At 38.8% G+C, this 14,537-nt stretch overlaps 1 protein-coding gene across 1 annotated transcript; it reads left to right on the plus strand.

The window, feature by feature from the left end:
• The first annotated feature begins 1,561 nt into the window (after nucleotides 1–1,561).
• htr3b (5-hydroxytryptamine (serotonin) receptor 3B) lies at nucleotides 1,562–11,495 on the plus strand. The gene is made up of 9 exons (XM_086160385.1): nucleotides 1,562–1,598; nucleotides 1,695–1,858; nucleotides 5,481–5,525; nucleotides 5,752–5,861; nucleotides 6,794–6,963; nucleotides 7,677–7,834; nucleotides 9,183–9,393; nucleotides 9,496–9,693; nucleotides 10,559–11,495. The coding sequence occupies exons 1-9, from the start codon at nucleotides 1,562–1,564 to the stop codon at nucleotides 10,834–10,836; spliced, it is 1,371 nt and encodes a 456-aa protein (XP_086016511.1). The 3' UTR covers nucleotides 10,837–11,495.
• Nucleotides 11,496–14,537: the final 3,042 nt, after the last annotated feature.

Here is a 14,537-nt window from a genome sequence, read left to right on the forward strand (position 1 = left end):
AGTGACACCAACTTAACTCTATAATTTCCTACCAGAAATTTTAGAACCACAAATGTCTGTTTAGTCCTTAAAAAACAAGAAACAAAATATATAAAAAAAATCTTGTTCTAAAGAGTGAAACCAAGGTGGACGTATTCTAAAGCTGCAGTTGATTTAATAGCCAGTCTATTAGGATATCAACTCCTACTTGCACTACACAAAAATAAAACATGACCATAAAAACTATTCTATATCAGTGTGATTTTGCAATATGCAAAATATGTTAATAAATATGCACACCTGTTATATGTTGTGTGAATTGTCTATAATTTTATGTGTCATCCAAACAATATCCTCAATGCTAAGGTCAAAGACATACTATTAGCAGCGTTAGCTCCAAGCCAAATTTCACTTATGTTAGCAAATGATAAACAGCTGCATAGAATCACAGTGGTTTGAGTTATTGTCAAAATCTTAATGATGTTCTACCAACGGTATTTGTGTCTCTTTGCAGAACAAAAATCTGAGACAGAATATCTACAAGTGCAATGTTAATTTGAAAATGCTAATTGCACAGCAAATATAATGCTAACTGGGGCCTCCAATCAAATTCTAGAAACTACAGCAAATGTATATCATCTACAGCAGAATGTCAATGGTATCAAGCCACTAAACAACATAGACACACATATTCTTGTATTCTATGGTGTTTTGATACTCATGGTGGTGTAGCTTTTCAAGTTTGGGCATTTAATTCTGCAAAGCATGCTAACTATTTGTTAGCTATGACCTGAGGGCACGATTTAAATGGCAAACAAAGTATTTCATTTGTCAGTTGTATCTCCCCTGCGGTGTAAATTCAATGACCTCAAGGTCCTTTCCAAAAAATGATTTCACCAAACACTGCTCAAGACCTTCATTATGAAGAACCGACATTCAGCTAATTTGCCTTATTTCTTCGCAGAAGAAAAAAATACATTATGCATGAAATGGCTCTTCAGTGTCATGCGTCTCCTGAGTTCTTGTTTCAAATGCTCACTTGAATGATGATCGAACTTCATACTTCAATTATTACTCTAGGACATCATTTTTCTCATGGGTTTGTAAATAAAATAGGGTAGCAGGGTTCACACTTGCTGACCCACATCTCAGAGATGGGATAGACGTTATTGTGCGAATACAATGTCTTGGGTTCACATGAAGGAGCTGGTTAATTCTGACGCAAATTCCCCTCATCATATTTGAAAATTTAGAAAGCAGTCGAATTTATAGCACTATTTTTACATTGTTTGGAGTCCAACAAGAGCTCAAGCAACAATATTTTAATATTTTCATTTTTCTTTTTTTTCAACGTTACTCTTGCTTTTGTTCAGTTTTATAATTGCTAAAACACAAACTGCTATCTGATACAAATGGCTAAATCACAGCATAATTGGTTTTTTAGGAGAGACTAATGATTATAATACCTTTAGAAATTGATAATTAAGTTCAAAGGTAGAGTAAGAACATTTTCTTCAACTAACCTTTTGCAAACAGAACTTTGTTTTGTCATATTATCACAACAGCATTTTCAGTTTCCAACATGGCCTCGGTCTGGGGTGCAATGGAGATGAAAAGAAGTAGATGACTAAAATAATATCAGAGACGCTTGTCTGCTGCATTAGATATTTTATACAGTATGTACCTGAAATTGAGCACCTCTTTTTATCCTGCAGCCCATGTGGCTGAGAGTTTGCCAGAGAAACCGAAGAGATCTGCGCTGAACCAGCTGACCAGGACCCTCCTGAGGACATACGACTGCGGGGTCCGACCAGTTCATAACTGGACTCATCCCACCACCGTCTACATTGACCTCAGTCTGCAGTCCATCCTCAACGTGGTAAAATTCACAATGAAACAGCAGAAAACTTTGCAGGGGTTGCCAAATTTTGGGGATGTTTTCCTGTCTGCAATGATAAATCTAATAAGATAAGAAGATGAATGATCCTATTTGCCCCAAATTAATGAGCTATAGACTCACTTCAATTACCTGCACCTGTCGGGATGAATCATAGTGGTGATGGTGATCAGTAATACATTATTTGTGACACCCTGAATGTGTGTTCCACAGCTGTAGTCCTTACATTTGACAAGAGTTGAATATCTTCTTTGAAATAAATGTAAATTAGATCCCATCTGATGGGATACAACAATAATGAAAATGGGATTAATGTATGATTGCAATGATGAACCTATAACGTTTGATAAATTGGTTCCTCTTTGTGACCAAGTCTATGATTCTGCTGCTGGACACGCAGGCGGCCACAATGGTTGTAAAACAAGGCATATAAAAAAATGGAAATGTAACAACAGAATCCTGGAAAGACAAATTCCAGATCCCTATAAAAGCCCTTAAACTGAACACTTTGCTGGCATAAAGTAAATCTAAAAGGAAATGAACTTGAATGTTTGATGCTTGTGACTTTCCACGACATCTTACCCTGTGATCGGGCAGATAACTATAAACATGGGGGGGACAAATCCAACCAGTTGATCAAAACAATAAAGAATCTATGATTATAATCCAGTTAAGGGGTTACACGCCAGTGTGCTTCTAGTGCTGCCCAACAGAGGTGTCAACAGAATCTTAGCTACTGTTGGTTGAAGACAAAGATGACTGACAGGGGGGGAAGGTGTGTGAGGAAACGGTGCGAGATGAGGCTGTTGGCACAATGACAGGAAATGGTAGGGCTGACATGATAGAGAGAAGGAAAGTACATGTTCCGTGTGTTCAGGAGACCGGGTGGAAATGTTACGTCCACTAGGAATGTTCGCTAGAAGCAATGTCTGTTGTGCTCTCCCTGTTCCTCCCTTCTCTGATTCTAGGTGGGCATGTGACGTTGTGTGGCGGTGAGGCAGACAGGTGGAAGCAACTGACAATCAGCAAACAAGGCACAGCTGATTGGCCACACCCATCCTGTGCAGCTTAAAAGCCGCACACACCGGATGTCTAATCGCTGGAACATTACATTCCACAATGACGGCCACTGTGTCACACATGCGACTACCTGGGTTTTGTTAGTTCCCCCCTTGCCAGCTCAGCTTCTGTATGTCAGAACCCCTGGATCATTCCACCGGTCTGCTACCCCGTCATCCAACTCCACCGCCACACATCGTGCTCTGCCTGCCTGGAACCCCCTGCTTGACTCACTGCCTTCCCACCAGTTGAGTACCGTAGGATCGTTTAGATTAGGAATCCTTGCCTTACTGAATTTGCCAGTTCATTTGTTTGCCTGTTGTTCGATAATTGATAACGTTAGTTTGTATTGCCACTTAGGTCTGTTCACTAGCGTTAAAGCTAGTCGCCTTCAGTTTGTTAACCTGTTCACTAGATTTTCTAGTTGACCTGTTCACTAGTGTTGCTAGTTGTCCTTTGTCCCTTAGTCAGTTTTGTTTGGCTCCATTTCTGTTTGTATTTTGGCTATCATTAAATATTTATTTCTGAGTCCTGCTTGTGTCTTGTTCCGCACCTGAGTCTTTGGATCACCCGTAACAGATAAGGCCGATTCACCGGAGGTCAGTACAAACGATTTTACCATGGAGTATATAGGAAGAGAAATGGGAAGGGGTGATCCTGAAGGATGAGTATATGATGAGTGTTGGAGTGGTGAGGAGAACATCAGACCGGGTCATGAGTGTCAAGATAGAGGTTGAAGATATGTTATCAGTGCTTACGAATCACAACGTTGTTGTGATCTGGAGGAGAAAGATGGAGAGGCCCCACAAGAGTGAGAGACAAGTGGTTAGAGAATGCGCCAATGGTCTTGTTGGTGAAGTATTTTCCAGCAGCTCAGGAAAACAGATGGTGGTAGATTTTGCTAAAAGAATGGAAATGGCTGTGGTTACTACATATGGTATTTAAAGAAGAGGGAATAACAGGGGTTGACGTATAAGATTGGAAGCAGGGCTGTGCAAGTGGCCTACGTCCTGTGTCAAGGATACAATCTGAAGGAGATTTGTGACTAAAAGGTGTTGGCAGAGTAGATCGTGGTAAGACAACATAGAATGGTGGTATGTAGGAAAGGAGTAAAGCTGGGACAAAAGACCAAATGGTGGAAGTTGAGGAAGGAAAACAGCAATCCGAATTTCAGGGAGGAGTCGAGACAGGCTTGGTATGTTCGTGAAGAACCACCAGATGACTGAGCAACCGCAGCAAAAATGATAAGGGAGACAGGCAGGAATGAGGAGGCTCAGCAGAGCATAAACAGGAAAAAGGTTAGCAAAGAAGCATTGGGGCACCAAGAGAGATAAAGAAAGTTGGCAGGAGTACAAAGACACTATGTGTCATAAGGTGAAGAGGTAGGTGGCAAGGCCAAAACAAGAGGCTCTATAATGACTTGTATGACACACTGGACACTAAGGAATGGAAGAGAGACCCGCACAGATTGACAGATCGAGATAGGAAGGATGTACAGCAGGTTTTGGGTGATAACGTTTAGCGATGGAAATGTGCTTACAAATCAGGAGGCATGAGGGTATGAGTACTTGAAGAACCGATGAAGAAAATAGGATGCTGAGGAGGCTAAAAGCGACTAGACCAGTTAACCAGGGAGAACCCCAGGGTAAGTAAGGTTGAAGTCAGAGTAGCTTTGAAGAGAATGAAGAAGTGAAAGTTGGTTGGTTCTAATGCAAGCATAGAAGTGTCTTGGAGATGTTGCAGTTGTTCTTGACTAGACTGAGGGAATGTCTGATGATTGAATCAGAGTGAGCTTGTGCCAATTTTCAAGAACGAAGATCATGTTCAAAGTTGCAGTTACTAAAGGGATGTGAAGCTGATGAGCCTCTGGGAAGCTGATGAAGCTCTGAGTAGTGGGAGCTATGTTGAGAAAAAGGGGTTTTCAATTTGTGAGCAGCATTGTTAAATGCCAAGGAAGAGCACTACAGACGCTTCCTTTACATTGAGAGTGCTGATGGAGAATTACAAAGAAGGTCAGAAGGAACTACATTGTTTCTTTATGGATTTAAAGACCCCAAATGCCAAAGGGGGAATTCTAGTATTAAGTGTCCAGAGTCCAAAGTGGCAAAGACGTATGTTAGAGTGTACCATGTATGAGCATAGCACAACGGAGGTAAAGTGTAAGTCACAGATAGGAGGTGGGACTGCATCAACGACAAGACCTGGGTTCCTTCTTCTTTGCTTTGGCAATGGATGGGCGATAGATGATAGACCATAGTTTTAATGGACTACATTGTTTGCAGATGACACCGTGATCTGTTGTGAGAGCGAGGATCAGGTGGAGGAGATTCCGGAGATGAGAAGATATGCCCTGGAAAGGGCGTTTGGACGCATGAAGAGGCGAGAGAGTATATTAGCGGACAGTCGGATATGGAGCTACCAGGCAGGGAGAGAAGGGGAACAACAAAAAAAAAACAACGTTCCAAAAAAAGTAAAAAATTGAAATGGCTGTAACTGTGTGGAGACTGTGAGAGTAAATCCTCATAACTTTATTCTGTTTCCCCAGGATGGGCAGAGGCAAAGCATCACCACCAGTATTTGGTACAGACAGGTAGGAATCATCATCCCTTCTGAAGGGTTTATTTATCAATGCAAAGGGAAACAGAGGAAAAAAAAAGGAAAATCACCATCTCCCAAAATAGCTTATATTGTTTACGTGACCAGTAAGACCAATATTCTTTGCAAAATGTTACAAATAAACATTTGTGAATGGGTCACATAATACACATAACAATAATAACATTAATAAACTGGATTTTTTTTTTCACTATTTTCAGATCTGGACCGATGAGTTCCTGGTTTGGGATCCCAAGGACTTTGACGGCATCGATGAAATCTCATTGTCATCTGTCGCCATATGGATCCCCGACATCATCGTCAGTGAATTGTACGTTAAGCTAATTGTTTAACAGTAGGATTTCATTTTAGATTTTCTTAATTTTAGAAATTCTTCATTAATCTGGTGCAGCCAAGACATGAATCACATTCCATTCACATTAGATTTGATTAGACTGTATAATATTCCTTTCAAGGGCGAGAAGGGGGTGATGGTGTTATAACTGCCTCATTCACCAATTTAATATGACAGGCCAGCATAAGAATCCCCAGGCAAAAGAAAAGAAAAAGCTTAAGAAATGGATTTTAGGATTAATACAGGCGCTGATTTATGGATTTTTCTACAATATAGACATATGAAATATAGGAATATTTATGGTTGTCGAAAATAACCATCTGGAAAGATGACTAGCACTGTAGCTAGTTTTAGTTATAGTGGCTAACGTGCAAGAAAAATGGAAATCAGATATTATCTACTTGTCATGGTTGACAAAATGGTAATTTTTTTTCTCAACTTTTAGGTTAAAAATTTTTTTGAAATTAAAAGCGATTTTTGCAGATGGCAACGTAGTTAATAGTTTTAATAGATTAATAGTTTTTGCAGCAACTCATGCAAAACTCAACACATTTCATTTTTGCTTCTCATTTTAAGTCAAGAGAAAGATAGGTCCCTTAATTGTATGGATTGTATGGAAATTCTGCTCTTAGTAAGAACTAAATTAATGACTAATTTAATTGAACTAATCTTTTCATAACTAACTACTTTTAATTTCAAAAAATATATCAGAAATGATTTTTAAAAAGTCCATCTTCCATGTAAACTTTCTTCATTTCAAGCTAATAAACTTTTATTATATGAGTATGTTTATAGATATTCAATATGCATGAAAGTTTCCATAATTAATTTTATTTGTTTTTTTTTTCATCAAAAATACAAAAAAAGCCAGGATTCCTTTTACACGTTTGTACTCTCGATATTCCCAGTGTGGACGAAGGGACGTCCCCACTGATACCCTATGTCTACGTCAACGCCTCAGGCTCAGTAAAGAACTACAAACCCATGCAGGTGGTTATGGCCTGCAGCCTGGAAATGTTTGCCTTCCCCTTTGACAAGCAAAACTGCAGCCTCACCTTTCGCAGCTGGCTACACTCAGGTCTGTTTCCCTCCCTGAAACTCTAGTAATGTCAGACTGACTAAATAGGAAGATGTGCTCAGAGTCTTTGGCATTTTTTGCAAAAAAACAGACAAATTGATATGTTGTTTGAAGCGGTACAGTCTCCACAGCTACACCTCCTGCAGTATAAATGTATGTTTTCGCATATTTTCCAAGACTAAGAAAATAACAGAATCAGAACATCAACAAGAGTAAAGAAAAAGTAATAATCGTCAAAGATAGAGCCTTGATTAGCAGATGAGATTTTTTTTGGAATCCCGAACAAAATTTTTGAAGAGCAATTTTTTTTATATTAAAAACTATGGATAATGTATATTTGTAAAACATGTATTTACCAAAATATCAAAATCATCAAATAAGGCAATTTCTAAGTGACATTCTTTAATGTTACTTTTTTATAATTTCTAATTTATTTATTTCATTACTTTTTGTCTTTTTGATTAAGCATAGGTGTTTGATACATATATGTATATATGGAAGAAATCATACTTTAATTATTAAATAAATTTCTTATTTATTACAAATTATTACAGCGTCCTCAGATACCACCGTGCTAATTAAAAGAAATTGTATTGATTCGAAAAACTAGGTACTTACTATATTTTTATGAAAATTTCCAACCTCATAGCAATTTCAGAAGGAAACCCAGCTTCTCAAATGACCAGATTCTTTCTCCTCCCTTTTCCCTCCAGTGCAGGAGATCGACTTGGCGCTGTGGAGGAATCCAGACGCCGTCACCAACGACAAGCGAGAGTTCATGAACGACGGCGAGTGGGAGCTTCTGTCCATCCCAACGCAATACTGGCTCATTCGCCAGGACAACACTGACTTCGCCCACATCCAGTTCAACGTATGTGATGCTGCAGCATAAACACAGAAATATAACCTCACAATACTGCTTGGGTACTTAAAAAAAAAAAAAAAAAAATGATAAATTGCTTTCAGTTGGCTCCTGCAATGTTGGTTGGAATGACAGCAGACATGAAAAAATCAAAAATCCTCAGCAAAATTATTTCATAAAATTGACAAATATTTGTGAGTCACTTATGAAAATATGGAAAGGAAATTAATATGAACCTATAAGACAAACAGATTGAAGTTACAAAAAAGGTTGAATAATGATGTATAGAAATTGACAGATTTCTTCAGATTTTCTGATCATTTGTAGCGTCTATACTTGTGTGTGGGTGAAGCTGGCTTGTATGGGGATAAATATGACTAATTCGCCGTTCAACCATTTGGTATTTTCCCTCTTTCGAAAATGCTCGGTATAGAAGTGTTAAAGAAAAAAATCATCACGGAACAGTTCAGAAAAAAAAAAGTAAATGCCTTATGATTTCATCACAAATACTTTTTTCGGATTTGACAGCAGCTGTTTAACATGTGAGTCAGTTGCTAAAGGGACGGCTGATCGATGGTGACAGTGAGTCAGTCTCGCTGTTAAGTGTATAGCAATTGGCTGTGACCTTCATGGATCAGATGACTGAGCTCACGATTCCTGCTAAGGCGGAGGGGAGGCAGTGGGGGGGCGCAGTGGGGTAGAAGGAGGGTAACAAGACGATCAATGCTCTTCTTGTTGGAGTCGCAGGTGGAGCCGCTGCTATTTTTTTCAGGCCCCCCGGCAGCTGAAAGATCCGTTTATCCCAGCGGATCACTGTGAAGGCGAGGTAAACGTGGATGTGGACTGATCCAGATGATGAATCTTTATTTTCGGTTGTTTACGAATCAGAAGCCGAGAAGGGTTTTCGGGCTCATCCAAAGAGCTTGCAAAAACGGAGCAGCTACATCGTCTCTTCAAGCTGAAGATACAGTTTTAGATTTCTATGAGCAATGAAGCAAGTCCAATTTTTTTTTTTACTCTCTGCTTCCTCATAAAAATTGCCCGTTTGCGTTCTTAACTTTAATCTCCAAATTAAAAACAAACAAATGCCAGTGTTCCATTACACTCAACTTTTCAGACATTTGTGGACACATTACCAACATTACTGGAACCTTTGTGGAACCACACAGTATTGATTTTTGTCCGATTTTTAAAAAAAAAAAAAAAAATCCATAAATCAACCCCCCCTAAATAGCCTGCCTTTTTTTTTTTATTAAATCATAGTTACATCAAGTGGGAAGCCTTCAGGACGTGTTGTATACAGATCTCTAAAAGCCCAGTCATCATAGTGCTTAATAACGTCTTTGTGCCTTCCCAGATTCTGATCCGGCGGCGCCCCCTGCTGTACGTGGTAGGTCTGCTCATCCCCAGCATCTTCTTGATGTTGGTTGATGTCGTCAGCTTCTCCCTGCCACTTAATAGCAGGAGCCGCATAGCCTTCAAGATTAGCATCCTGTTGGGCTACACTGTCTTCAGGGTGAACATGACCAACGAACTGCCCGCCACTGCCGTTAGCACGCCGCTCATTGGTGAGTCGCTCACATCAACTAATGACTTAACGTGAACAAGCGATCCCAGACAAGCGGCAACTTTGAAACATTGGATCATCCCATCCCGTTGTATGCCTGCAGGTGTGTTCTTTGCGGTCTGCATGGCCCTTCTCATGCTAAGCCTCATCAAGTCCATCCTGGTGGTGAAGCTGCTGCACCATAGCGAGAAGGAGGTGCGGCAGATGTCGATGTCTGCTTGCCTACTGAACAAGTACGGCCTGGGTGGTCACAGTTTAAGAGGAAATGGTGGGACCCTTGACCCCCTCCAGCAGTCAGGAGGTGAGATGGTGTGTCAGGATGGTTGCTACGCCTAATTTAGTAAGATTTTGTGAGCTTGTTTTAAAACAACCCCCTCAAGGCAAGCAGATCACTTGGGGTCTGGTTCTGTCCGGAGTGCCTGGTCGCCCAGGAAAAGAGCCCCAAAGGTGCGGTGTGGTGGCAGGACAGGAGCTGGGGTCTTGTTGGTGTCTTTGGAGAACTGGTGGGAAAGGGCACCTGGCTTAGTGTTTTGGGCACCTGGGCAATGAGATGGACAGGTTGAACCGGAAAAAGAAAAGAGACCAACGGGATTGACTGTAGGTAAGATAGGTTCTTATGATCTGTCCAGACTAGCATGGGGTGTTCAGTGCCTTCCAAAGCGAGCTTGATGGCTTGGAGTTCCCAATTCCTTTCGGCATGGGACAACCTGCAGGAGAAAAAGGCACAAGGGTGAAGTTTGGGAGTCCACACATTGTGATAGGAGGATTGCAACTGTAAGGTTGTAGAAAAAATGGATAACGATGTTGATATTTTTTTTCACATTTCTGTAAAAAAAAAGGTGAAGAAATTCTTAAAATTAGGAGGAAACTACAAGAAAATCTTCCACCAGATTCCCAAAAATAATCAAGAAATCACCTCAAAATGTTAGCAAATTCCCAAGACACTGACAAAAAAAAATCATGAATGCATAACCGATGCAGTTTGGATAGTTTACAGAATATAACCTAAAAAGTCAAAACAATTAACCTGCAAACATTTGGCAATGGCTGACTTCCAAGAGGAGATTTGAAAGTTTGAATGTCTCGGTCAAGTCAAAAAAGGTAAAAGCCGTGTGATTTTAAAAGCCATCTTTTCAAACGGAAGTAAAATCAGCCTTATTTTCCAGATGTGGTGCCGAACTACGAGCCGGCGTCGTCCCTGGAGGAGAACCCGCTGTACCCGAACCAATTTCAGGACGCTGCTTCTGAACTGGAGCGGATCCTGTGGGAACTAGTTTCCCTCCGTGTGGCTTTTTCCCAAGAGGATGGCGAGTCTTCGGCGCAGGCGGACTGGCTGCGTCTCTGCTCCAGGCTCGACTGTTTCCTCTTCCGTCTTTACCTTTTCATTATGGGCCTTTATGCCGCCGTGCTCCTGATTCTCTGGTCCGTCTGGAGCTTCGCCTAACCTTTGGACGCTTTTGCACACCTGGATCTCCATGTGGCTCTCCATGTGGTCCAGTGAAGCATTTCTCTGTTTGTAAATATCACAGCGGTTTTGTCTCTATGTCAGTGGTGTGATACTGTGACGTGTAAGGATGCCCTGAAGGGAAAAAAAAACCAAAAGGTTTCCTAAAATATATGGAAAATGTATTTCGGGAAAAACAAACAACTGATAAACAGACAAGAGGAAGTCTTAGACATAAACATTTTTGAACAAAAATGAAAAAATAAAATTAACTGACAGTTTTTCCAAAAAAATGTGTTTTTTCACAATTTCTTGCGTGTATTTTAAAAAGTGACTTTGGAAATGGTTGAAAAGCCGTGTTTTGGTTTTTGATCCTCATGATCATCGCATTTCTTTTTAGCTGCCGACTCAAACTGATCAATAGAAGCCGTTGCGCTTGCGTGGGGAGAAAATCAAACGCGTTGCTTTTCATGTAGTTTTGCCGTGTTTGTGATGCAACAGTGTGTCTACTCACAGCTTCAGAAGAAACCGTATGACGGGAGGTTATACCGTACATTAAAAAAAAAAGAAAATAAAAGCATCACAGATTCATCAATGAGCTGCTTCTCTGTCTACTGCAAAGCAAATGTTCAAATATAAAGATCTAATCCTGGATTGCAATACTCATATTCCTTTTTTCCTTCATTCTATCTGTTGAAAAATGCAAATGTGATGAATTACTCGAAATTGGTGATGAGACCAATCAAGATTTGGTGAAAAGAAAACAGTAATGGCGAATGATAAGGCTAATAAGAATAAGAACAACCTTATTTTTTCCCAAGGGAAATTGTTGTGCCAGAGTTACAAGAAAAATGTAAAGATAATCGTAGAAAATTGTATAAACAGTAAAAAAATAAGAGAAAAGGCAGAATATGAAATAAAAATAAACTATAAAGTGTCTTAAGTAACAAGTGAAAGATAAGGAGTGCACAAGCGTATGAAAAAATAGTTATGAAATGAAAATATTGCACAGTTATGAACATATATATACAGATAAATTATTACAGTTTAAATTATTGCAATTTACAGCGAGTGGATGAGAATTTTTTTTTTTTAATTTTTTTTTAAGGTTTAAAATTTTAAGATTCCCTGTGGCTGAAGGGAGAGGAATTAAAAAGTCTGATAGCCTCAGGTAGGAAAGACAATAATAATCAGAACTAATAATAAAGCTAATGATGACAATTGAGGTAGATGATGTAGAGCTGAAAAATAGGGGGCAGTAAAGTAGGGCTGTTCTGTACTTGAGGTAGAAATATCTATGAAAAGGAACAAGAATAAAGAGAAGAGAGATGAGAAAGGTCTACTGAGTAAATAGTTATATATTATGTGCATTTATTTCACTGAAATATTTCATCCAAATATAAAAATAGGGGGTTTTCAGTGATGATTTGAATAAAATCTTGAAATTTTAATCTTTGCAAAGGCCTGAAATAAGTAACCTACTTTATTGCATCTAACATTAAATTAGCCATTTTATCAACTTTTTTTCAAAAAATAATTTTAAAATCCCTTACAATAATATCCTTTTTTTTTTTTCAATGGAATAAACATAGGAACACCGGATATTATATCGAAAACTATATATCTAATGTGTCAATTATGCCAAGTCAGATATTATATTTTAATTCATGGAATTTTTATTAATTATAATTTTATTTTGACGCTTTCAGTAAGGGTACTTTAGATTCTGACAGAATTGTTTTGCAGATTTAATATCTTTCATCTTCTACCGCTTATCCTGCACTCAGGATGGCGGGAGCTTATTCCAACCGTCATCAGACGGTGTACGGTCACTCACTCTGAGCAATTTTCCCAATTTTTCCAATTTTTTTCGGAAACCGAACATGCAAAGTCCACACAGAAAGGTCCCCTTGTCGGAATCGAACGAGTCTCCTCTGTCCTTCATGCTGTGAGGCAGAAGCGCTAACCACTGAGCCACCGTGAATATTTTTAGTTATTTGATTTTCCGCAGTAATCTTCTCTCTCTTTTTTTTTTCTCTATCTTTTCTTTTTTTTTTCACTCTAATGGAAGAGATGCTCATGATGAAGGACATCTGCCCGACACGTCTGGCCCTGAAAACACTCCTGTCTATTTAATGTGATAAAACAAGCTCTTTTCCGGATGAAAGTGATCTGGTTCTTCTGACGCTCTGTAAAGGACTAATGAAATGATGTCAGGCAAACACACTCACACACTCACACACACACACACACACACTCACACACACACACACACACACACGCACACACACAGACCCATGCCTCTGCATTAAGTCAAGTCCAGTCAGATTTTATTTATACAGCTCCGATTCACAACTGAGTTATCTCATGACATTTTATATTCAGAGTAGGTCTCCACTATACTCTTTACAGTTAATAGAAATCCAATATTCTCCCATAAGCAAGCACTCAGTGACAGCCGCAAGTCTTTTACCGGTGCAGAAACCTTGAATAGATGTGAATAGTTTGACAAGAGAAAGAGGCTGGTATGAGAGTTGGCAAAGAAAGGCACACATGCAGGTGGATCTGATAATACTACTAACAGTAGAGCTGATCATTTCAGGACCGTCTCAGAAAATTAGAATATTGTGATAAAATTCTTCGTCTTCTGTGATGCAATTAAAAAAACTGAAATTACTTCTTTATAATATTCTAATATTTTGAGATAGGATTTTTGAGTTTTCTTAAAATGTAAGCCATAATCAGCAATATTAAAATAATAAAAGGCTTGCAGTATTTCAGTTGATTTGTAATGAATCCAGAATGTATATGTTTGTTTTTGTAATTGCATTACAGAAGATAAAGAACTTTATTACAATATTCTAATTTTCTGAGACGGTTCTGTACATGGAATTTTTTTGGGGATGAAAATACACCTGGTCCTTACAGCCAGTGCAATAATTTAAGTCAGCAAAGATAGTAAAACGGACAACCATTCATTTTCTCATCCGCACGCCTGGACAATTTAGGATCCGTAATGTTTTTGGACTGTGGGAGGGAACCGGAGAACCCGGGGGAAACACATGCAAACATGGGGAGAAACACAGAAAGCAACCCCCCGATGAAAGTGACATTGATCATAAAATAAAAAAAAAAAAAAAAAAAAAAATCATCAGTACTGATGGTAAAAAAAAAAAAAAAAGGAAATTAGCAGCTGATGCGCTTAAAACGTAGAATTACAACAATTAAACTACGCTATAAGATAGAATAAAAAGTCATAACTTCAAAAAGGAATTAAGATTGTGCTGAAATCAGAATCACAAAGTCCACAAAGTCTGAATTTACTGTGGTTTGTTGCTGCTTAGGGGACAAACATAAAAAAATAAAAAAGTGGAAATAAAAATAAAATAAAATATTTGAATAAAATAAAAAAGATAAAAAATAAAATGAAAATAAAAAAGGACAAGTGTAATGGGTGGTGCAAAAGTAAAAAAGGAAAATCAGGTTTAAATTTGCAAAAACATACCAGGCATTGGATGTTCAGAATCTTTCTGGACAAAAATAGTGAAAAATGACCAAATAATATGTCATTTCATATCGAGAGGAGAAAAAAAAAGAAGGCTATTTGCGATTATTGAAAAACGCACTTTGGTTCGTTGGAACTATTATTACTATAAAATGCATGGAAAGATTTTCTAAGGTACCTTTCAGAGCGGGTCGGG

Source organism: Fistularia commersonii, chromosome 15 (genome assembly GCF_037954325.1).
Source record: "Fistularia commersonii isolate RoL2024-O1a breed Wild chromosome 15, RoL_Fcom_v1.0, whole genome shotgun sequence".
Classification (NCBI taxonomy): domain Eukaryota; kingdom Metazoa; phylum Chordata; class Actinopteri; order Syngnathiformes; family Fistulariidae; genus Fistularia; species Fistularia commersonii.

Excerpts from the sequence above, each read along its gene's own strand:
- htr3b (XM_086160385.1), top strand. The coding sequence starts at position 1,562 with ATGGCCTCGGTCTGGGGTGCAATGGAGATGAAAAGAA. Across the intron at positions 1,859-5,480 it reads TGCAGTCCATCCTCAACGTG|GATGGGCAGAGGCAAAGCAT; the intron begins GTAAAATTCACA and ends CTGTTTCCCCAG. Across the intron at positions 9,694-10,558 it reads CCCCCTCCAGCAGTCAGGAG|ATGTGGTGCCGAACTACGAG; the intron begins GTGAGATGGTGT and ends CTTATTTTCCAG.